Source organism: Mustela putorius, unplaced genomic scaffold, assembly GCF_011764305.1.
Source record: "Mustela putorius furo isolate JIRA1106 unplaced genomic scaffold, ASM1176430v1.1 tig00003834_pilon_pilon_pilon, whole genome shotgun sequence".
NCBI classification, from domain to species: Eukaryota; Metazoa; Chordata; class Mammalia; order Carnivora; family Mustelidae; genus Mustela; species Mustela putorius.
The window spans coordinates 136,678,312-136,702,326 of NW_025421987.1; the positions used below are offsets into that span (position 1 = coordinate 136,678,312).

At 38.7% G+C, this 24,015-nt stretch overlaps 1 protein-coding gene across 4 annotated transcripts in view; it reads right to left on the bottom strand.

Annotated features, from left to right (window-relative positions):
- The window catches only part of SCN11A (sodium voltage-gated channel alpha subunit 11), a 109,975-nt gene that overhangs the window by 34,874 nt on the left and 51,086 nt on the right, over window positions 1-24,015 (bottom strand). For 3 of the 4 annotated variants that reach the window (XM_045089156.1, XM_045089158.1, XM_045089155.1), the window contains 6 exons: window positions 20,335-20,520; window positions 17,785-18,153; window positions 15,464-15,853; window positions 4,331-4,444; window positions 3,493-3,607; window positions 476-630 (listed from right to left, as the gene is read on the bottom strand). In XM_045089156.1, coding sequence (XP_044945091.1) covers window positions 476-630; window positions 3,493-3,607; window positions 4,331-4,444; window positions 15,464-15,853; window positions 17,785-18,153; window positions 20,335-20,520 — 1,329 coding nt within the window. The remainder of the gene's footprint in view (window positions 1-475; window positions 631-3,492; window positions 3,608-4,330; window positions 4,445-15,463; window positions 15,854-17,784; window positions 18,154-20,334; window positions 20,521-24,015) is intronic. The other variant, XM_045089157.1, reaches the window with a different exon arrangement.

Sequence of the window (24,015 nt, forward strand, 5' to 3'; positions counted from 1 at the left end):
TTTGTCTCCTCTCAAGGGACCATGACTGATAGAAAATACCAAGACAGAATATTAAATCAAAATCTGGTCCCTGTAGCCTTCTCCTCCTAATGTTCTACCTTTAGGAAAGCAGCATTATGGTTTTCCAGAAAAGAGAGGTAGGAACAATGCTATCTAGAGAAAGAGACATATAGGATACAGTGAAAATCTCTAGAAATTCTGCAAGAATGAGGGATAAGCATAAAGTTCAGGGAGAGACTCCAGTAGCCACTTTAAAGTGTTGATTTGAATCATGTTTCCCCATAAGTAAAGTGTCTTTGGCTTGGGACTTCCTAGTTGGGAGCAGGACTCCAGAAGTTGTGCAAAATCCTGCCCTTAAGGGAAACCAGCAGCAAAGATCCCCCTTCTGCCTGGTCTCCCCATATTCACAGCCCCATATCAGAATGTAACCTAGCCACCCAATGCCCAATGTCCTAACAAGACTGTGTTAATTTACCAGTGCCCCACTGCTCAGCAGAATCACAAAGATAATAAAGCTCTCAAACCAGCTGTGTTTCACTATTTGGTAGCAAGTTTTCCTCAGGTTCCACCAAATGATCCAGGGGGACTTTCTCTTGTCCACGGCACAGCATGGGAAGCAGTGACCCAGGCCTGCAAGGAATGAACAGTAGCATTATTCTTAGGGTCTGTAATGAGCTGAATTAATAACCCTAACTCTTCACTCTTCCCTTTATGCATGCCCCTTACTTCTTCAATTATTCCCTCTGAAGAGGTGGAGTCATTTTCCAACCCCTTGAATCTGGGCTCAGCCATGTGGCTTGATTTAGCCAATAGAACAGAGTGGGAATCACACCTACCAGTTCTGAGCTTTGGTCTTGAGAGGCCTTGCATATTTGTACTTGCTCTCTGGCACCATCTCCATAATGAAAGGAATATTTGGGCCAGCCACTGGTTTCAGAAGAAGGAGAAAGGACATGTGGTACAGAGACAATGGGCTCAGTTAAGCCCAGGCCAGACTGGCCAACTCCCAATCATTACCACTCATATGAATAAATACCTCCAAAATCAGCAGAAATAATGAGGCTAGATGAGTGGAGTATTGTATATGCATGTTTATTATTGTGTGCCACTGAGGCTTCCTGGCTGTTTTTCATGCAGCAATTTCTTTTGGCAACAGTAAACAGTGTCCTAAGTACTGAGGGGAATGAAGTAAAGATGGGCACAGACTCCGTGAACCACCCAAACCACACAATCTGATCAATTGTCAAGGTGTTTACACATAGCTAAGCATTTAACCTCAACACACACCAGCCTTCAGCTGAATTACATCATCCTCTCCCCTCATCACCATCCTCCAAGTTCCATGGAGGTTAATTTCACGGTGATTACAACATTACACTCCTTTCCTCATCATCTTCCTAAGCTACTGTGAGGTGTCCTCAGTCAGCCTCTGCCCTCCTCCATTATTCAGAACATCAATAGGTTAATCTCCCTAAAAGGCTTTTTTTTCTGTCTTTTATGCCATTCCTCCTTCTTCTAGAGACTAGCCTTTCTTTTTTTTTTTTTTTAATTTATTTTCAGCATAGCAGTATTCATTGTATTTTTAAAATTTTTTCAATTTATTTATTTTCAGAAAAACAGTATTCATTATTTTTGCACCACACCCAGGGCTCTATGCAATCTGTGCCCTCTCCAATACCCACCACCTGGTTCCCCCAACCTCCCACCCCTCACCCCTTCAAAACCCTCAGATTGTTTTTCAGAGTCCATAGTCTCTCATGGTTCACCTCCCCTTCCAATATCCCTCAACTCCCTTCTCCTCTCCATCTCCCCTTGTCCTCCATGCTATTTGTTATGCTCCACAAATAAGTGAAACCATATGATAATTGACTCTCTCTGCTTGACTTATTTCACTCAGCAGAATCTCTTCCAGTCCCCTCCATGTTGCTACAAAAGTTGGGTATTCATCCTTTCTGATGGAGGCATAATACTCCATAGTGTATATGGACCACATCTTCCTTATCCATTTGTCCGTTGAAGGGCATCTTGGTTCTTTCCATAGTTTGGCGACCGTGGCCATTGCTGCTATAAACATTGGGGTACAGATGGCCCTTCTTTTCACTAGATCTGTATCTTTGGGGTAAATACCCAGGAGTGCAATTGCAGGGTCATAGGGAAGCTCTATTTTTAATTTCTTGAGGAATCTCCACACTGTTCTCCAAAGAGGCTGTACCAATTTGCATTCCCACCAACAGTGTAAGAGGGTTCCCCTTTCTCCACATCCCCTCCAACACATGTTGTTTCCTGTCTTGGTAATTTTGGCCATTCTAACTGGTGTAAGGTGGTATCTCAATGTGGTTTTAATTTGAATCTCCCTGATGGCTAGTGATGATGAACATTTTTTCATGTGTCTTATCGCCATTTGTATGTCTTCATTGGAGAAGTGTCTGTTCATATCTTCTGCCCATTTTTTTGATATGATTGTCTGTTTGTGTGTGTTGAGTTTAAGGAGTTCATTATAGATCCTGGATATCAACCTTTTGTCTGTACTGTCATTTGCAAATATCTTCTCCTATTCCATGGGTTGCCTCTTTGTTTTGTTGACTGTTTCCTTTACTGTGCAGAAGCTTTTGATCTTGATGAAGTCCCAAAAGTTCATTTTCGCTTTTCTTTCTTTTGCCTTTGGAGGCATATCTTGAAAGAAGTTGCTGTGCCTGATATTGAAGAGATTACTGCCTATATTCTCCTCTAGGATTCTGATGGATTCCTGTCTCACGTTGAGGTCTTTTATCCATTTTGAGTTTATTTTTGTGTACGGTGTAAGAGAATGGTCAAGTTTCATTCTTCTACATATAGCTGTCCAGTTTTCCCAGCACCATTTATTGAAGAGATGTTTTTTTTTTCCACTGTATATTTTTTCCTGTTTTGTCGAAGATTATTTGACCATAGAGTTGAGGGTCCATATCTGGGCTCTCTACTCTGTTTCTTCTCCAACTTCACTCTTGACATCCTGTATACACCTCAAGCAACAGTCCAAATATAAGGCAGGATAACTAACAGTAATCTATATCTAGGCTGACCTCTGACCACATGTGCACTTTGGGAGCTGTCAAACAACCTGGAATTAGTTTGAAGCTCATTCTTGGTGTCTGTTCTAAGACCAGTCTAGTGTCAAACTTATGAAAAAAAATTTAATTTTAGATTTATTCATTCATTTAAGTCTCTACCTATCTATCTACATTTGTTGAGCCCATAATCTGGGCAATAGGAAAGTTTCCTAGGGCTTCTACCCTCATTGTTAGTCTGTGTTAGTTGAGCTGACCTAAATCAAGAATTTCCTGAAATCTCCATTGCTTGGATCTGATAATGGCCCCAAAAATCTATGGATGCCCTCTCTTCACTTCTGTTTCCAGTAGAAGTAGAAATAATACATCTAACAAAATCCCAGAGCTTCAAAGAACAGAAACTCATCCAAATATTCTGTGAACTGGATGCAGTAATACTGACACTTACCTTTGGGAAAACATCTCTCTGGTTCTTTTTTGGGAATAATTTTATGTATCTGCCCAAAGGGATCCTGTGGATCAATGGTGCTACATTCTGAGAGCACACTGGTAGTATCACACTTCTGCACATCAGAACAAAGGAAAAGGGGAATTATTTACCAAGACTGACTTTCACAATGGTAGCACCAATACCTTAGTGTATAACTTTTTAGGAATGAAGCTAGCTAGACAAAGGATTCTAGGTATAGGTATAGCTAGAAAGTGCCCCTCTCTTCGGGTGCTTTTTAAAATGCTCTGACTAGCTCTGGCTTTAGGAGAGAATTCTCTAACTGCTCTCCCCTAGCTGAAAAAAGTGAGGTATATAAAGACACAGTATCTCAACCTGTTCCTCCCTACAAATCATCTCTCTGATACTATCTAACTCCAAACAGGGAGGCTGTATGATGAGGTGAAGGCTATTTTACTGAGACTAATTTTTAGCTCTTTCAGATCCTGGAATAATAGGTCTAGACTTGTGATTCTCATTGATTTTGACCTCAAGTAGACATACTAACAATATCTAAAGACACTTTCAATTTCACAACTATTGACATCTAGTGGGTAGATGCTATGAATGCTACTAAACATCCTACAACAGACAGAACTGCCTAGCACAAGGAGGAATTATCATGCCCCAGATGTACTGGTGGAGAGGTTATGAAACCTTGGCCTTTGCTTAAGATCTAATTCTGGCAGTTTGTTCTGCATTAATCCTGATATTTTATTCTTGATAGCCACAGTGGCTATGTTGGAGAATGTATATGGACAAGCTACGTGTTCTTTCTGGAACACTCTGGGAAAATTACCTTTTTGGGATCCTGTCCTGACAAACATATATCATCTTCAGAGAACACATCAATTTCCACACTTTGAGCTCCTGGGCTGATGGACCTCTTGGTCACCTGATGGAGTTCAAAGGCCTGACACCAAAAAGCCCAGAGTAGAATTAATAGTTTTCCTGGAAATCTCACTTAAGATAAAACAAGTTCAGGGGTGCCTGGGTGGCTCAGTGGGTTAAGACCTCTGCCTTCAGCTCAGGTCATGATCCCAGGGTCCTGGGATCGAGCCCCATGTCAGATTCTCTGATTTGCAGGGAGCCTGCTTCCCCCTCTATCTCTGCTTGCCTCTCTGCCTACTTGTGATCTCTGTCTGTCAAATAAGTAAATAAAATCTTAAAAAAAAAAAAAAGATAAAACAAGTTTAAGTTGTGACATTACTTTTGTTTCTGTTTACTTTTTAAAACTGCTCCTGGAGAAAGTCAACATAAAATAATTCTGGGGAAACTACTATAGGAAACAGGTAATAAAACTTACTCAAAAGTCATATAATCAAACAATATGGTTTTGGTAAAAAAAAAATTCACCAAATAATGCAGAGGTGAAATTTACTGTATCCTTTCACTTCAACAGCTAAATAATAAATTATTTAATAAGTCATATAGTTAGCTATCCCTGAAAATATAATGCCAGAATATAGTAAAAATAAAATCCATAATGATTTGATACACTGATATATAAACAGATGAGTAAAAATGTTAAAAGAATAATATGGAAAATAATTTTTTTATTCTTTGGGTTATAGAGGTTTGGCTTAGTGAAATAGAAAAGGGCATAAAGAGAAAAATGAAAATGTATTACTATGTAAAAATAAAAAATAAATTTTGTCTGAGGACTTGCAGGTATATCCAAGAAAGATGTGCAAAGTCATGCCTTAGGTGAAGGTTTCATCTTAAAATCTATTGTGAGTATTCCTGCAACTCTGACAGTGTAAGATCATAATTTAAAACACTTCTCTCATTTGAACACATGCTTTGATATATTACACACACACACACACACAAAAAACAAGTGAATATAGCTATTGACCAGACACAGAACAGAAATATAAAGCAGTGACAATCTAAAGCATGTAGCAGGTAATGATGACTAGAAGTGCCCCATGTGAGGAAGAGAATCACAGCTATATTAAAGGCTTGAAACTATGGACTGGGCTGAAGTTCTTGCACTTAAGAGAGAAAGCCAAAACTAGTTGTGGCCAATGCTTAGAATTAAAATTATACACAGCTGCATGTCTATGGAGGCAGGAGGAAGTACAGCCTCAGAAATAGGCCTGGGTAAAGGAACCCACTGGATCTGAAATACACCTCGTATCATGAATAGACAAGAATCCTAAATTGTCAACAAAAGACTTGGCTCTGTAGTGGCTGCCTTAGGAAGGTCTATTAAAGACATCACAGAACCTAGACTGCAGAGAGAGTGACAGATCCTCTCACTAAAGAGAAATTTAAACTAACATTCCAAAATGTAGGAAGAGCTAAACAAAATCAGTAGCCCTAAAAATTAACTACTAGGAGGTGACTTTACTTGAGAAAAAAATTAAATTAATATAATAATCTGAGAGTGTCATTAAAATGAGTAAATTTAGGAATTAATGAAAAAGATATATATAGTTTACTTCCTCCATGGCAGTATAAGGATCTCCAAGGACATGATCTCCAGGGAAATAGGCATAAGTGATAAAAAATATTTCTAAAAAGTCATTTAAAGTCTCTGGAAATTGTCCTAAGGCATATAGCAAGTGAAGAAACATGTATTCAAAAAAATCTTCAGAATTCAGTAATAGTAGCAGGAGTCCATGGAAACTGAAACATGAGCTTCCTTCTCTCTCCCTATTCTCCAGTTCAGTTTGATGGAAGCCCTACTCAAGGCAGCTGCGACCAAGAAGATGAGGAATCCTCTACCCTCAGCCCCCTATCAAGAGATATGTATCTTAGTAGGAGGTATAGATCACCAGCTTTTCTCATCTTCTCCAACTCTGAGTTGAAGAGGCTACATTACTCTTGAATATGGCCAAGAAATTGGACTCTTCTTCCATCCAGCCTCTACTCATAGGACAGAGACTCTATTCCAGATTCAACAGCTTGAAAATACTGGAATCCTGGTTACCCTCACCCCAGCTAGTTTTTAGGAAAGAGGTTCCATGCAGAAAGAAGGAAGCGGAGAAGATGAGTGGCTACTGCCCCTCCAAGGACTTGGATTATTAGTTAAGAGATTTTCTCTACGGTAGGAGGCATTCCATAAGAAACAAGAACCCTCAAGTTCTCCTGAAAAAGAACTGACTTTATACTGGAATAATGTGGGGGTTCAAGCCTAAGGGTATTCTTGAAAACAATGGAGACTTTGATGGTAAACAAATAAGAAGAGACTAGTAGCTCTTCTTCATTAAAAGCAACAAATTAAACCACAGGTCAGCAAGTTCACTACAGAAAAACAGGGAAAGAGACAGCTAAAATAAATCTCCCTGGGGTCAGAACAAATCTCAGACTGGCCTTAAAAGTGTCCCTCCCTGAAATTAATTAGATCAGACTGTAGAGGAATTAATGCCTGTGGTATTGTCAAAAACAATAGAGCAATTAGCCAGCAATTAGTTCACCCCAAATCTGGGTGTGATACCAAATAAGGCAGACAGATTAATAGAAGACCATGGAAAGAGATAGTCAAGAGGGCCCTGCTAAAATAACTATCACCCTGCAGTGACTGTCTGCAAACCCAAGGGTGTGCCCTCTGAGAAGCAACACCAAAGACTTCACATTTGTGTGTGTGTGGTGAGGGTAGGTGGGGGAAAGAAGAAACAGACTTCACTAGAATACTCTAGCCAAGTCACCAAACAAGCCCCAGAGAGGAGAAAAGAGAATCGGTTCCAGATCTGCTACAATATATTACTAAAAATGTCCAATTTTAAACAAAAATGATAAAACATGGGGAAAACCTAGGGAAGTGTGACCTACACATAGGAAGAAAGCAGGCAACATAAGCTTCCTGTGAGAGAATCTGGATGCCAGAGTTAATAAACAAAGAATGCAAAGCAGTCATAATAAGTATGTTAAAAGTTTAAAAAATATTTAATAAATAAAGGATGCTAGATAACAATGTATAATCAAATACAGAGTATCAATGAAGAGACAGAGATTATTTAAAAAACAAATAAAAGTTCTGGAGTTGAGATGTGTGATAACTGAAATGGAAAATCCACTAAGTGGAACAGCAGTAAATCTGAACTGGCAGAAGAATGAATCAGTGAACTTGAAGAGGGATCAGGAAAGATTATGCAATCCAAAGAGCACAGGAAAGAAGGAAGAATGTAAACTTAAAGGAAGCTCAAAGGAATGTAAAACACCATGAAGCATACCAATACTCATTACCCTGAGATTACAAACCATGTGCTCTATGGGCTGAGCCATAGAGGCACCCCAACAACTAACTTATTATTAGAAACAGTGGAGACTAGAAAGCAATGGAATGAGATACCATGAGTGCTGAAATTAAAAAACAAATGTGAACCAAGATTTTATTATCCTGCAAAACCATCTTTCAAAAATGAAGGTAAAATAAAATAGTACATAAACAAAAATGGAAAATTCTTTGCTAGCTGACCCACTTTACAAAAAATACTGAAGAAGATCATTCAGGCTAAAAATAAATGATCCTAAATGGTAATAAAAATCCACACAAAAGAGCAAAGAACACAGGTCCATAATTATAAAAGATGAGAAAAATTCATATTTATTTTCCTTTCTTCTCTATAGCTGACTTCAAATGAAGTTGTCTAAAGCAGTTTAAAATTGATGCCTTGGACATGTAACATAAAAACATAAAATATATGTGGTAATAACAGCACCAAAGAAGTGAATGGGAGTGAAGTTCTAGTAAGTAAATGACACTTGAAGTTACCTCAAATTCACAGAAATAAATGGAGACAGCTGGAAATGGTAAATAAGAAAATTAATAAAATGAACTCTATAAATATAATCTTACTTTCTTTTCTCAGCTTCATTAGTAAGCATATAAAGATATGAAGCAATAATAAAAACACATTGCTGGGATTTTAACATATGTGGATGCAATATGTATAATAAAGAATAGTACGAAAATGTGGTAGAGGGAATAGAACTATACATAAGTGATGTTTGTTTCTATATTTCACTAGAATTAAGTTAACTTAACAGACATCAATTCTGATAAGTTAGATGGTTGTGGCATCCCCTAGAGCAATCAATAAGAAAATGACTAAAAATATATTGTGAAAAACTATTAAAGGAATTAAGATGTTAAATTAGAAAATATTCATATAGGGGCACCTGAGTGGCTCAGTAGGTTAAAGCCTCTGCCTTCTGCTCAAGTCATGATCTCAAGGTCCTGGGATCGAGCCCTGCATTAGGCTCTATGCTCAGCAGGGAGCCTGCTTCCCCCCTGCCCTCTCTGCCTGCCTCTATGCCTACTTGTGATCTCTGTCTGTCTAATAAATAAATAAAATCTTAAAAAAAAAAGAAAAATATTCAAATAATGCAAAGTAAGGCAATGAAGAGGAATAAAAACACATAAAACACATAAAAACAAAAAGTAAAATACTAGAAATAGATAAACTAGATCAATAATAATATTAAAAGTATACAGTTAAACAATCTAACAAAAAGGCAGAAACTGTCAAACTGGATAAAAAAAAAACAAGATCCAATTAGGTACTGTTTTAGGAAACACATTTAAGATTCAAAGATACAAACAGTTTGAAAGTAAAAGAATGGAAGAAGCTACCATACAAGCAAAAACCATAAGAAAGCTGGAATGATTATATTAATGTCAGAAAAAAATAGACTTTGTGTTTTCTTTTTTGTTTTTTTGTTTTGTTTTGTTTTGTTTTTTAGAGAGAAAGAGAGCACACAAGTGCAGGACTCTTAAGCAGGCTTCATGCCTTGGGCAGATCTTGAGACAGGGCTCAATCTCACGACCCAGAGATCACGACCTGAGCCAAAATCAAGAGTTGGATGCTTAAACTACTGAGCCACCCAGGTGTCCAGACAAAATAGATTTTGAAAGAAAAAAATTTACTAGAAATAAAGAGGGACATTTCACAATGACAAAAACATCAATATATCAGAAAGAACATTTATAAACATATATGCATCTAACATAAGAGCCACAAAATATATGAAACAAAAACTGGCAGAATTAAAGGGAGAAATAGACAATTCAACAATAATAGTTGGAGGCTTCAATCATGCACTTTCAAAAATGAATCTAACAACTAAGTAGAAGATACAAATAGAAGGCTTGAGTAACATTATCTATCAATTATACCTAAAAGACACCGGCAGAACTCTCAACTCCAAACAGCAGAATATACATATGTGAAGTGAAACTGTACAGAGTGTGTTTTCTGATCATAATGAAATAAAATTAGAAGTACAAAAAGTCATTTGAAGAACTCACAAATAGGTGGAAATTAAACAAAACATTCTTAAATGTCAAATAAGTCAAGAATAAATCACATATAAAAGAATAAATCACGAGGGACGCCTGGCTGGCTCAGTGCGTTAAGCTGCTGCCTTAGGCTCAGGTCATGATCTCAGGGTCCTGGGATCAAGTCCCACATGAGGCTCTCTGCTCAGCAGGGAGCCTGCTTCCCTCTCTCTCTCTGCCTGCCTCTCCATCTACTTGTGATTTCTCTCTGTCAAATAAATACATAAAATCTTTAAAAAAAAAAAAAAGAAGAAATCACAAAAGAAATTAGAAAAGACTTTAAGATAAATGGAAAAAAATATATAATATGCCAAAATTTGTTGGATACATGTAGATAAAGTAGTGCTTAGAGGGAAATTTATAGCTATAAATACCTATAATTTTAAAAGTTTCAAATCAATAACCTAAACTTCCATGTTAAGGCATTAGGAGAGGAAGAGAAAATGAAATTCAAAACAAGCAGAAATACGGATATAGTAAGTATATGAACAGAGATTAGTAAAATAATAGGGTCAACAAAATCAATATCTGATTATTTTAAAAGGACATCAAAATTACAAAATACAAAAATACAACTTGTTGTATACCTTAAACTTATACAATGTTATATACCAATTATATCATAAAGCTAAGGGTAAAGAGAATAGAAATAGAAACTTTAACAGGACTGACCAAGAGAAAATGAAAGATCAAATTACTAAAATCAGGAAAGAGGGGACATTGCTATCAACCTTGCAGAAATCAAAAGAATTCCAAAGAAATACTACAAGTAACTGTATGTCAACAAATTAGACAGCTTCAGTAAAACTGACCTATTCCTAGAAATACAAAAACTGCCAAAATAGACACAAGAAGAAAGAGAAAAATCTGAATAGTCCTGTAATCTTTATAATAAGTAAACAGATGGAGTTTGTAATTTTAAAACTTCCCATAAAAATTTCCAGCTTCTGGTCTGACATGTAAGAAGCCTGGAGGTCTCTACTCCATCCCAACATGTACAAAGCTAAACAAATTGGAAAACCAATTAACACTTCTTAGAGTCATAAGAGCAGTGAGGTCCAGGGCAAACTGCTTCCCCCCAAATTGGAGAGGAAGACAGGCTAATACTGATAACTACAGTTTAGCAAAGCAGAAACCCAGGAACAAAAACTCCATGGGAACCAATTCCAGAGTAAGGAAACCTGAACTATAATCGACAAACTCCTGGAGGCTCAGTGTGGACAAGTCTAAGAGATAAAATGGCCCCCCCAAGGGTACCCCCCAGGCTAGGGGAACCGACTCAACAGTGGCCCCCACAGTTTTTTGAGTTTTACTTCTTGGAGCTCTACCAGGTTCTCACAGTGAGTATGGCAGGAAAATCCTCAGTTTCTTCCAGCTGGGGGAGAATAAAAGGAATCATTTTGAAAGATGCACATGCATTCTGTTCTTCACAAGGCCTTCCCTCAAGAGAAACTAATTAACCAGAGCCTAACCTGTTAGGGTTTTATCAGGACCTGACTGACCTATGGTGGGGGAGATACCCAATTCTGGCCAGGTCTAGATTTCCATCTGGAGGGAGGTAGATCTCCAAGTCCAGCTCACACTAGCCACACTGACAAGCACTGTTCACAGTCCGGAAGCACAGGCTCACTAAAAGCCTGAGACCTACTCATAGGAACCACAGAGCTACTTCATTCTCCTCACGCTTCACCAACACATTAATAAAGACCTATTTAGAGCATTTCCATCTACCCAGTACATCATGTCTGACTCTAAAGAAAAAAAATCAGAAAACATACTAAAATGCAAAAATATAGTTTGAAGAGACTGAGCAAGCACCAGAACCACATTCAATACGATAAAGTTGTTGAAAATGTCAAGCCAGGAATTTAAAATAACTACGATTAAAATATTCATGGCTCTAATGGATAAAGTAGACATCATGCAAGAACACACAGGCAATGCATGTAGAGAGATAGAAATTCTAAACAAACAAAAAAAAATGCTAGAAATCTAACACATTGTAACAGAAAGGAAGAGTGACATTGATGGACTTATTAGTAGACAGGAAAGAATCTCTGCTTGAGGCTCTCTCAATAGAAACCTCCAAAACTGAAAACCAGAGAAAAAAAGTATGGAAAAGGGGTGCCTGGGTGGCTCAGTCTGGTTAAGCGTCTGCCTTCAGTTCAAGTCACCATCCCAGGCTCCTGGGATTGAGCCCTGCATCGGGTTCCCTGCTTGGCGGGAAGCCTGCTTCTCCCTCTTCTACTTTCCCTGCTTGTGTTCCCTCTCTCACTGTGTCTCTCTCTGTCAAACTTATTTTTTAAAGAAAAAAAGTATGGAATAAAAAAAAAAAAAAAACCAGAATAGAATACCCAAGACCTATGGGGCAACTACACAGATGAAACATACATGTAATAGGAATACCAGAAGGATAGAAGGATAGACCCTGAGGACATTGTGGTCAAGTGAAACAAAACAGAGGAAGACAAATACAGTGTGATATCACTTACATGTGAAATCTGAAAAAGCCAAATTTGCAGAGACAGAAACTAGAATGGAAGTTAACAGGGGCTGGGGGTTGGGGCAAGTAGGGAGATATTGGTCAAAAAGTACAAACTTTCAGTAAGAAGATGAATAAGTTCATAGGATATAATGTATAGCATCATGATTATAGTTAATAATATTGTGTTATATGGTTGAAAGTTGCAAGAGAGTAAAACTTAAATATTCTTACCACAATAAAGAAATAATTATGTGACATGCTGGAGGTGTTAGCAAATGCTATGGCGGTAATCATACTGTAATATATAAATATATCAAATCAACTTGTTGTATACCTTAAACTTATACAATGTTATATACCAATTATATCATAAAGCTAATGATAAAGAGAATAGAAATAGAAAAGAAGGATCTCTAGACTCATTTAATGAGGCCCATATTAACCTGATACCAAAATAAGGCAGACAATTCAAAGGGAAAAACCTAGGGAATGCAAAATCTTTAATGAAATATTAGCAAGTTGGATCCAAATATATATAAAAGGATAATATGCCACGACTAAATAAGGTTAATCCAAGGAATGCATAAATGATTCAACATTCAAAATAAATGATATGACTATCCCAATCAATTTAGGAGATGCATTTCAGAAAAATCAATATATATTCATAATTTAGAAGAGAAATAAAAACTCCTAGCAAACTGGGAATAAAGGGAACTTCCTCAACTAAGTTCTTAATGGTGAAAGGCTTTATGTTTCTCCCTAAGATCAGTAGCAAAGCAAGGAGTACACTCTCATGATTCCTATTCAACATTTTATGAAAGGTCCTAACCAATGTAATAAGGCAAGAAAAAAAAACCCATACAAATAAAAAAAAAACTGATTTTATTTACAGATGAAATAATTACATGTGTAGAAAATTCTAAGGAATCTACAAAAAAGCTATTATAATTAATAAGTCAGTTTACCAACATTGCAGGATACAAAGTCAAAATACATTCATTTCAATGTACTAATAATGAACACTTGGAAACTGAAAATTTAAAAATTACTTATACAATATCATAAAAACATTAACTTCTTAGGGATAAATATAACCAAATATGTCAAGACTCATACACTGAAAACTAGAAAACATGCCTAAGAAAAATTAAAGAAGACCTAAATAGGTAGGAAAAAGATGTGTTCATGAATCAGAAGACTTGATGTTGTGAAGATACCAATAATTTACAAAATAGTTAGTGCAACACCAAACAGAATCCTAACAATCTTTTTTTATGGAAAGGTAACACACTGAATTCTAAAATGCATAAGGAAATGTAAAGGCCCTACAATTGCTAAAACAAATTTGATAAAGAACCAAATCTTACAATGTGCTTTCAAAACTATTATAAAGCTACAGTGATCAAGACAGGGCAGTATTGTTATAAAACAGATGGCTAGATTAATGAAACATATTAAGAATCCAGAAGAAGTTCTGAGAGAGATAGGTAGATAAACAGATAGATAGACAAACAGATAGAGATTAATATAGATATAGCCAATTTGGTTCTGACAAAGATACCAAGTGATTCAGTGGCATAAGAATAATCTTTTCAATATATAATACTAGAATGATTTAGCTATATATACAGGGAAAAAATGATACAGCTCATTGAATTAAATTGATATGGATCACAGACTTGATCCTGAGAGGTGAACCTATTAAATTCTCAAAGGAATAATATTGATAAATTATACTTCACCAAAATTAAAAATTTCTGCTCATTAAGATAGCATGAAGAAAGTAAAAGACAAGCCACAGATAGAAAATATGTGTGGTGCACATACCAAAGGACTTGTATCAAAATATGTAATAAACTCTTACACCTCAATCATAAGAAATCCCTCAGCAAAAATGGGCAATAGACACTTTACCAAGGAAGATATATTAGGCAACATCATTATTTTTCAGTGAAATAAAACTTGAAACCACGGGGCATCTGGGTGGCTCAGTGGGTTAAGCCTCTGCCTTTGGCTCAGGTCATAATCTCCGAGTCCTGGGATCAAGACCTTCACCAGGCTCTCTGCTCAGCAGGGAGCCTGCTTCCCTCTCTCTCTCTGCCTGTCTACTTGCAACCTCTCTCTCTGTGTCAAATAAATAAATTCTTTAAAAAAAAAAAAAAAAAAACCTGAAACCACAAGGCACCACCACAAACCCATTATTATGCCTCCATCAGAAAGGATGAATACCCAACTTTTGTAGCAACATGGACGGGACTGGAAGAGATTATGCTGAGTGAAGTAAGTCAAGCAGAGAGAGTCAATTATCATATGGTTTCACTTATTTGTGGAGCACAACAAATAGCATGGAGGACAAGGGGTGTTAGGAGAAGGAAGTTGGGGTAAATTGGAAGGGGAGGTGAATCATGAGAGACTGTGGACTCTGAAAAACAATCTGAGGGGTTTGAAGTGGTGGGGGGTGGGAGGTTGGGGTACCAGGTGGTGGGTATTATAGAGGGCACGGATTGCATGGAGCACTGGGTGTGGTGAAAAAATAATAAATACTGTTATGCTGAAAATAAATTAATTAATTTTAAAAAAGCAAAAAAAGAAAGAATGGAAAAAAACAAAAGAATGATTAAAATTATTGCCAGGCTATGCATTATGTTTCAACCATTGTGGAAAATTCAGGACTATACAGACAGCTGTGCTGCATCCAGAATGAAGTCTGTAGTTATTTATTGGGGTATCTATCATACCTCCACTCCCTGACAGCCCTCATCTGCCACCATTCCTCAACCACTGGTCCCTTCAGAGGCTGAGCTTATTCCCACCACTGTCTCCTTTTCTATGCTGCTCAGTTCACTTTCCTCACCTTTCAGTTAATCTAAACTTCATACCTCTTGTAGGGTTCAAACAAAGTCATTTGGTTCCCGTTGCCCTGGCCCACTCTGACCTGGCTCCCCTCTGAACTTCTCTGCCATCTCCCACCTCCATATGTGCAAAACCATAATTAGAACCAGCATTAGGTTCTAAGTGAGGGAGTACTAAAGGGCAGCCTCCACCTTTTACACCCTTCTTATCCCTGCATCGTGCTCAGAACAGGGCAGGCAACCAGTGTCTCATGGCAGCTCTAGTTTTGTATGACCTTCACATCTATATATGAACCTTCATACCTGTTGTCCAGCCTCAAGTTGTGTGACACGCTGTGTATTATTTTCACCAGGAGACTCAAAACCATCGTCTTCCTCTGCAAGTGGGGCCAACCAAATCCGATCATACTCCTCCCTCCTCTCTGGGCTCTTTTTCATCTCTGTGACCAGTGGAATGATGTCTTTGCCTTTGGCAGCAGGGCCCCCTGTCACCTCTTTTTGCCTTGGCAAGTTTTGACTCCTGCACCACTTGTGACAAAAATGCTGAAGACTGTGTATTACAAAGCAAAAAGCCCGGCGGAACCGAGCCAGGGCTATCTGGACTTTGGTTTTTTTGGACTCTCCATCCAAGTTTCCATCTCTCTCCTCATTACTGAAGGAATTGAGCAGCAAGGCAATGAAGAGGTTGAGTACCTGGGGTGGGGAGGGGGGGGACACACAAGGTGAATGGGAATTACAGCAAAGGGAAAGATATAGTAGGTTTCTAGAACAACTTTTCCACCAAGACCCAAAACTAAGTCAAATGAGATGCTATGTCCTCTGTCTCTTGAGAAAGCTCACCTATAAAATAAATAAAAGGAGACAAAATTGAGGAAGACAGGAAGATAAGATGAAAGAAAATCTGAAGTGAAAGGGCGCCAACAGCCAAGACCAGTTTGTCCACATACAAGCAACACATGTTGTAAATTATGGCTAGGGTAAAGCATAACTATGTGATCACTGGTAAAATAAAAAATATATATTCCTTAAGGAACAGTCAAATAGTGAGCTTGGCTTTGCTGGAATGGGCTACGGGTCTGATGCTTAATACTGTCATGGGGTCCACCCATGCTGGCACAGCTTGAGAATTGATGTGCTTTGTGCAGGATCCTTAGGTCCTGTTCCCCAAACCACAACAAAGTATTGGAGCTGAACTGGAGGGGTTTGGATCAAATCTGCAACTCTTCTGTTGAAGCAAGGATCACTTTAAATTCAGATCATCTCATCAGCTACCTACTTGGACTTTTTTGCCTACATTTACACACCCTCCAAATTCATCATCTTTACCTCCACAAATTCCTTTGTTTGTGGCTGTCACTGACTCAAAAATACACAGCCTTCAGGGAGGAGCGTCTTATGAGTGTGAATGGGTCTAGTCTCCCACAGCTTCACCACAAGAATTCCAGCTGCAGACCTTGGCTCAAGCTTTTCTGTTTGCCAAGTGCTCCTTGCCTCTTTAGCTCCCTTCTCAAGTACTCTATCTTTCACGTATCCTTTGTTAACACTTTCTTCCCACTCCCATTGGTCATATTCTGATATTCTTTTTTTTTTTTAAGATTTTATTTATTTATCGGGGGGGGGGAGAGTGAGCACAGGCAGACGGAATGGCAGGCAGAGGCAGAGGGAGAAGCAGGCTCCCTGCCAAGCAAGGAGCCCGATGTGGGACTCGATCCCAGGACGCTGGGATCATGACCTGAGCCTAAGGCAGTTGCTTAACGAACTGAGCCACCCAGGCGTCCCGGTCATATTCTGATATTCTGCTCTTCTGATCTTTTGTACCACTTACTGTCTATCTAACATTGCTGGTCAGTCACATAAGATAAAGCCATCGTGTGCATGTGGATGGTTCAGTATATCTGCATGAGAGCCCCAACTTGATTCTGAAGACCTTGTGCTCAGGTATCCTGTGTGTCTTCTGTCTTTGCATACCCTTACTGGGTACCCAATTAGCTAATGAGATCTGTTTCCAGCTGCAAGTGACAGACTCAAGCAACTTACACAAGAAGAAAACGTAAGTTAAGAAGTTTGAAAATAAAACAGAAGGACCAATTATGATACGAAGTTCGGTCTCTTCCCCTTTTCCCTCTACCTTCCTCAGCTGGCTTTATCTTAGGGTAGTTCTTCTCATGCTTGCATTACGTTTGCAGTTCTACCAGGAATCATAGTCCTAAAAAGGTCCGGAGAGAGTAAAAGGACCATTTTTTTTTTTAGCTCATCCCTTTTTTTTTTTTTTTAAGAACAAGCAAACTTTCTCACTAGATATCCCTTTACAACTTATTGATCAAATTAAGTCACAAACTCCTACCTCAGCTATTCATTCACAAAGAGAATACAATTATCTTAGAATAATCACCTGGAATAAAACAGATATTGGGTATCATTCAATATGAGAAGTATGTGAAAAGAAGGTTTTGTTTCATGCTTTTTATAATTTCCTTGAGTCAAATTCAAATGCAGATTTTAATATTATAAAACATTGAATGTGCAATATCATATTTAGAATAATAATTACCAGTAAAGTATTGCAAAAGAAGCTAATACATTTGTGTAATCCATATGTTAAAAAAAAAATCTAAGAAACTCACCACAAGTTTTCCTATCACCATGATCAACAGAAAGACGACAACGCACAGTGTTTGATTTGTTGCTTGCATACATTCCCACATGTTTTCAATCCATTCCCCACAGAGGATGCGGAATACCACCAAAAAGGAATGGTAGAAATCCCCCATGTGCCAGCGTCGTAGACATGGGACTGTAGGTCCACAGGATGTTTTATTGCTTTTTACAGAACTGAATTTAGAGCCAAAAACCTGCATGCCAACCACTGAGAAAATAAAGACCACAATAGCCAGGACCACGGTGAGGTTTCCCAGGGCTCCAACGGAATGGCCAATTATCTTTATCAGTGTGTTTAAAGTTGGCCAGGATTTGGCTAACTTGAAGACCCTCAGCTGTAAAAAAAAAAAAAAAAAAAAAAAGACAATAAGCAAAAGAAGAAACGCCAGTTAAAGACAAATTCCATCTGCTCAGCTATATAGCAAATGACATGCTCCCAAACCATAGCATTTATGACTTCCAAAAATCTTTTCAAAGTCAAAACCATTCTAAACATAGTCATCCACTCCTTGGCCCATGATAATACCTAGACAGGGCCAGAAATGAGGCAAAGTAGAGTGTGTGACAAACACAAACACCATGAGAGGCAAAACTTTTTGTTTTGAAAATGGAAACATTTTGTTCTAATTTTTGTTAAATGATAAAGACTTTGGAGTCATGAAGATAGAATTAAGCATACATGTTTATTGCATGAAGTTAATGTTTTGGAATCCTGTATAATATATCAAGGGTCAAAAACTATAGCCCAAGGGCCAAATCCAGCTCACTGCCTATTTTTGTGTGGCCTAACAAACTGAAGGTTTTGGGGGGATGGGGGTAGGGTGAACCTGGTGGTAAAAGAGGGCATGTACTGCATGGAGAACTGGGTGTGGTGAGTAAACAATAAATTTTGAAACACTGAAAAAAATAAAATTAAATTAGATTTTTTAAAATGGTTGGAAAATAATCAAAAGAAGGGTATTTCATCACATATGAAAATAGTATTACGTTCAAATTTTTGCATCTGTAAATAAAGTTCTGTTGCAACACAGCCACACCCATTCATTCTCAAATGTCTATGGCTATTTCTGTGCTACAACAGCAGAGTTGAGTGATTTCAACAGAGACCATACAGCTTGTAAGACTGAAAATATTTACCATCTGACCTTTTACAGAAAAAAATTGCTAACTCCTGTATCATATAAGTCAGGTCACAAATTTGAATCTAAACTTTCTAACAATAATAGGAGGAATACAGTACTTTATATCCAAGAGAGAAAAAGCAGTCAGCTACTCAAACACACACACACTTTTTTCAGAAGTTTTTTCCCATGAAATTTTACAGACCTATGGGAGACAACACAACAACCAGTTTCAAAGCTTATCTCTTATTTTAACTTCCAACATAAACCAGTGTGGTTTCACTCCAAAGTACAACCCTGTTAAGTATCAACTATTTGGGGGAAATACTGCAGGTCAGTAAGACTGAAGACCCAGGAGAAGGAACAGCACTGTGTCCTCAGAAGGGTACTTGGGGCGCCTAAGGGAGAAATCATGCTTCTGTAATACACAGACAATACTGTACAGTTCCTCCCCTCAGAGCATGGCTGTAATAAGCCTAAACAATTGTAAAGCAAATATAATTTTGCTCACCTAAGTGCCAGTGAAACTCTAGGAGAGCAAGTTAATCATTTCTGACCTTGAGCAGTGTGAGCGCCTAACATATCCCAAGTATAAATTGTATGCCTACGTAACTGAAACAAATGCCTTACTCTGTAGGCTTATCCCTGCCAAAAGAAAAAGTAAATCTCTGAAAGAGACCAAGGGTCTCCTTTTATGGCTTCCCGATTCCCCTATCAGGTGTGGTTTCCCTGTAGTTTTCTATCTATGCTTCTCACGGTGTCTGTCACACACTCTACTTTGCCTCATTTCTGGCCCTCTCTTGTCTCATGTCTAAAGGGTAAACTTCATGAAGATAGTACTTTTCTCAGCTTGGAGTGCTCCTTAGGTCAGCTCCTCTCAAGTGCATCTGCAAAGGTCACCAGAATACATCCATGGTCAGCAGCTGGAGTACAAAGACCACAGGACAGGAATGACACTGGAAGCAGTCAGGAGGAAACTACTGAGACAGCATCTGCCAGCAGCGCCCAGCCCCCTCCTGGACTCTGTAGTCTATTCCCCCTTGGTAAGCCCAGATATGAGGGTGCCTGGCGCAGAGCTCAGGGGTGGGTGGTGGGAAAGAGATCATGGGAGGGGGCTACGCTGAGCAAGAAGCCGCATCTTGATTACCAGAACACACCATGTTGCGTCAGGTTATCTAAGGAGTCATGGTGGGATGGGGGAGGCAGGGGTTCAGCTGGGAGGAGACGTCCTGGGACTCCCCAGGAGTATGCAAACCTGGGTGGGAGGAGGAGCTCAGTTCTGATTCTCTGGTTAAGGTAAGATGAGTTCATGTTTAATGCAAAATAGCCACTGAACTTAGTCAAGACTTTTGTCAATTCTGGCAGCTGAGTCAGTAAAACGAAATAGTGCCTTACCACTCTTAAGGGACGGAGAAACAGCAGATTTTTTTTTTTTCCTAAAACTATACTGTTCATCACATCTGCAAAACTCAGAAGAGCAACAATGCTGTCAAAAATGTTCCAGCCCCGGCGAAAGTAGTTGTAGGGGTCAAGCGCAATAATTTTTAGGCACATTTCTGCCATGAAAACGCCAGCGAAAACCTACGGTGACATACGGAAGAATGAGAAAAGGAAACTATCTCTCCTTGAAGATACACTTCTCAGAATGGTCCAAGGGAACTGCAGAGATTACAAAAAAACAAAACGCATTTTTATTTACTTTGCTCCTCTCACCCCTCCCCACCACAGTGCCCATTACTATATTACCAAGCTCACAGACATCAGGGTGGAGAATAAGATATTATTTCCCAAGGCACAATTGGATTTTGATAGAGGGCAGGGTGATAGAAAGTGTCAAGCAATTTCCCCTCTAAGTTCCTTTAAAATGTCAATACAACCTCCCAAATGAGGGGAGGGGCAGGATACATAACAGCTCTAAAAACTGATGATAAATATCCTCTATAAAGCAGAATCACTCAATCTCAACACTGATCAGAAAAAAAAAAAAAATTAAAAGGGGCCCAGAGCAAAGAACTGAAAAACACTGCTAGGAACAGGAAAACATCATTAAGCAACTCAATATATAGGCTTATCCTATATGATGAATATCTTGGGATAAATATCTTGGTTATGACTGAAAGGAGGGTCAGTGAGTTGGGATATAATCCTAAATCCTATTATTCACCCACAGAATGCAGGATTCATTATTCCAAAACAAAATACCAAAGCATTAAAAGGAAGGGCAAGAGTTAAGAAAGTGCTAAACTATGTGATTTCCATGGGTACAAATAAGTGCTTTTGTTTTTGTCTTCGAAAATTCGATAAATACAGGCTTAAAAACATTGCACAATGTTCAATTAGTGGTAGCTAAATTCAAAACTAAATCTATCATCTACATCTCTGTAGAAGATAAAACAAAGCATTTCTTCATAGCAAATAGCACATTCTAACATAGACACAACTAAATAGATATGAGAAAACAATAGTATGAAAATAATAAGGTAATATTAAAAAGGTTGTCAATAATAAGGCTGTCCTCCACAGTGCTGGAAAAGAAAAATAACTCAGAAATGATTTTTAAGTCTCCATAATGAAAAAAAATCTCCTTATTAAAAGTAACAGATGATCTGTTTTTATAAATAATTTGCTGACTATTTATTTTAAAAATTCCTAAAATAAAGTGACACAAGTTAAAAAAGGATAGGCAAAGACAAATCCAAGATAGACAAAGAGAAAAGAAGTCAAGGTGGCAAAGAAAACCCTAAGCTCGTATCTATCTTTTTTTTCCCTTTAAATATCGCTATCTGCTTCTGCTCAGAGCCACAACCAGTGCCTAAAATCATGCAGTGTTATTATAGTTAATTGTGCTGGACTGATCCCTGTCCCTTTTTGAGCTCCACCTCTCTCTCCTGTCTCCTTCAAGCTTTAGGGGTCTAGCCCTACAGTGTACTCCTCTGATTTAAGCAATACCAAAGCTTAGAGAGTCCATTTCCAAGTCCAGTCCCACAGAACTGCACAGGCCAGTTGAACCCTGGTCCACCTGTCAGAGGAGGAAGGGATGTGTTCTTGGGAACTCAAGGCTCCAAAACCTCCCTTCACCACTGCATACTGCTATGGGGGTACAGAAGATGAGGTGGCTACCACCTTTGCATTGTGTGTTAAGTCTTTTTTTTTTTTTTTTAAGACTTGACTTATTTATTTAAGAGAGAGAGTGAGAGAATGAGATGGAGGAGGTGGAGAGAGGGAGGAAGAAGCACAATGTGGGGCTCGATCCCAGGACGCTGGGATCGTGACCTGAGCTGAACACAGCCACTTAACCAACTGAGCTACCCAGGCTCCCCAACATATTGTGTTAGTTTAGGGAATGGGGCACATGGAATGGAAGCACAGGCCACAAGGCCAGTTCTGCCTGTTTCTCATCAGTTTTCAGGGCCTGAAGCACAGCTGCTACCTGTGAACTCAGACATCAACAATATCTCTGTGCCTCCTTCTGTACCCTTTCTGGAGAGAGTGAAGAAGAATGTCACTTAATTATCCAGCTTCTGACTGCAAAATGTAGCTTCATCTCAATACCCAGAATACCTAGTCAGTGGGAAATCTGAAAGGGTGGCTGTGTCACTTTCCACAGCTGGATCAGCAAATGAAGGGATGGACAGACCACTTTTGCAAACTAGGAAGCCCTGCCTAGAGGCAAGATTCTGGGTACTTTGGGTATTCTCTGGAACTTAGCTAATAAATCCATCTACCAGGAGGTGCTGAAACATGGGTCTGCTGGGTCTGCTGACTCTGCTGAGGCAGGAACCTGCAGACACAGCTTTCTGTCTCCAAGTGAAATAACACTGTCAACACATTTCTGGGATACATCATCTGGAGAGAGCTGAATACCCTGGCCTTTAGCCCAGAAAACACCAGCCTGTTCAAAGGTACCATGTGTGTTAGGTTTGTCGTGCAGCATGAAATCTAATCTGACCAACACACACCTACAGAGCACTTCTTCTCAAGGGCAGTTTGGGGAAAGAAACTTAAATGCACACTTTCTGTACGGAGAACCACTCTAGCCATGCACTGTGGTCCCTGAGAGGAACACAGAACTGAGGGTAACCTCAACCTGATGCACAGAAGCAGCTCTGTGGACCAGCTTCTGATTCAGTAGGTACAGTGGGTTCTGATCAGTGTAAAATAATAAAAAAATACATGCCTACATATTGACTAGAAATCCTCTGCAATGCTAAAAATGGTCATCTTTGCTAATAGGACCATAGGAAATAAGTTTCTTCTTTGTATTTCCCTTATCTGTACTTTCCTTTTTTAAAAATTTAAAAAAGCATGTATTGCTTCTTAAGTTGGAAAAATAAAATAAAACTTCAAGAATAAATGGTTAGATGTCTGGTAAGATTAACTCATTAGCTAATTAAGGTAGAACATTCAGTGGATAATTATTTGTTATTTCTGATATTTCGGATTAATTAATCCTCAGGGGGAAAAAGAGAATGCCTTCTCCACAAACAATAAATTGAATAGTTCATGGGGGGTTCTGCTCTCCTCTCTTAGTTTTCCTAGTTTAACTGGGACTAGATGCATCCAATGAGAAACATGTTGAAGCAGGCTGAAGTCTAGAGGCTCCCCTACTATCCCATAAGCTCTGTACAACTCCTGGGAATGTATGCCTCCCACAGCTGCCAGGCCCTGACCCGCCTTTCTAGGGGGAATAACACCTAGTATTGGCAGTCACATTATTTTGTGACAAACGGTGTCATCCATATCACCGGGGACCAGGGGACACATTACCAAGGTCTCTGGATATGGTTAACATTTTCTTGATTATCCCAAATGGCTGAACTTTTAACATGTCTGCTGGCTTCTGGGTTCCCACAGGATGACTAAAGAGATGCTAAGGCATACCAGAGGGTCAACACAGGCCCCATGGTAAATTGCTGAACTGGGTAAAAACAAAATCCTAATAGTCATCTTTTCCCTTTACTCTACTTAAGGGGACCAAAGACCTAGGCTAGGTTCGGCCACTCACGACAGGTTTAGACTTTGAAAGAATTATAATTCACAGTTTGAAATATTTTTATCTTTTAAAAAGCCTAAAGT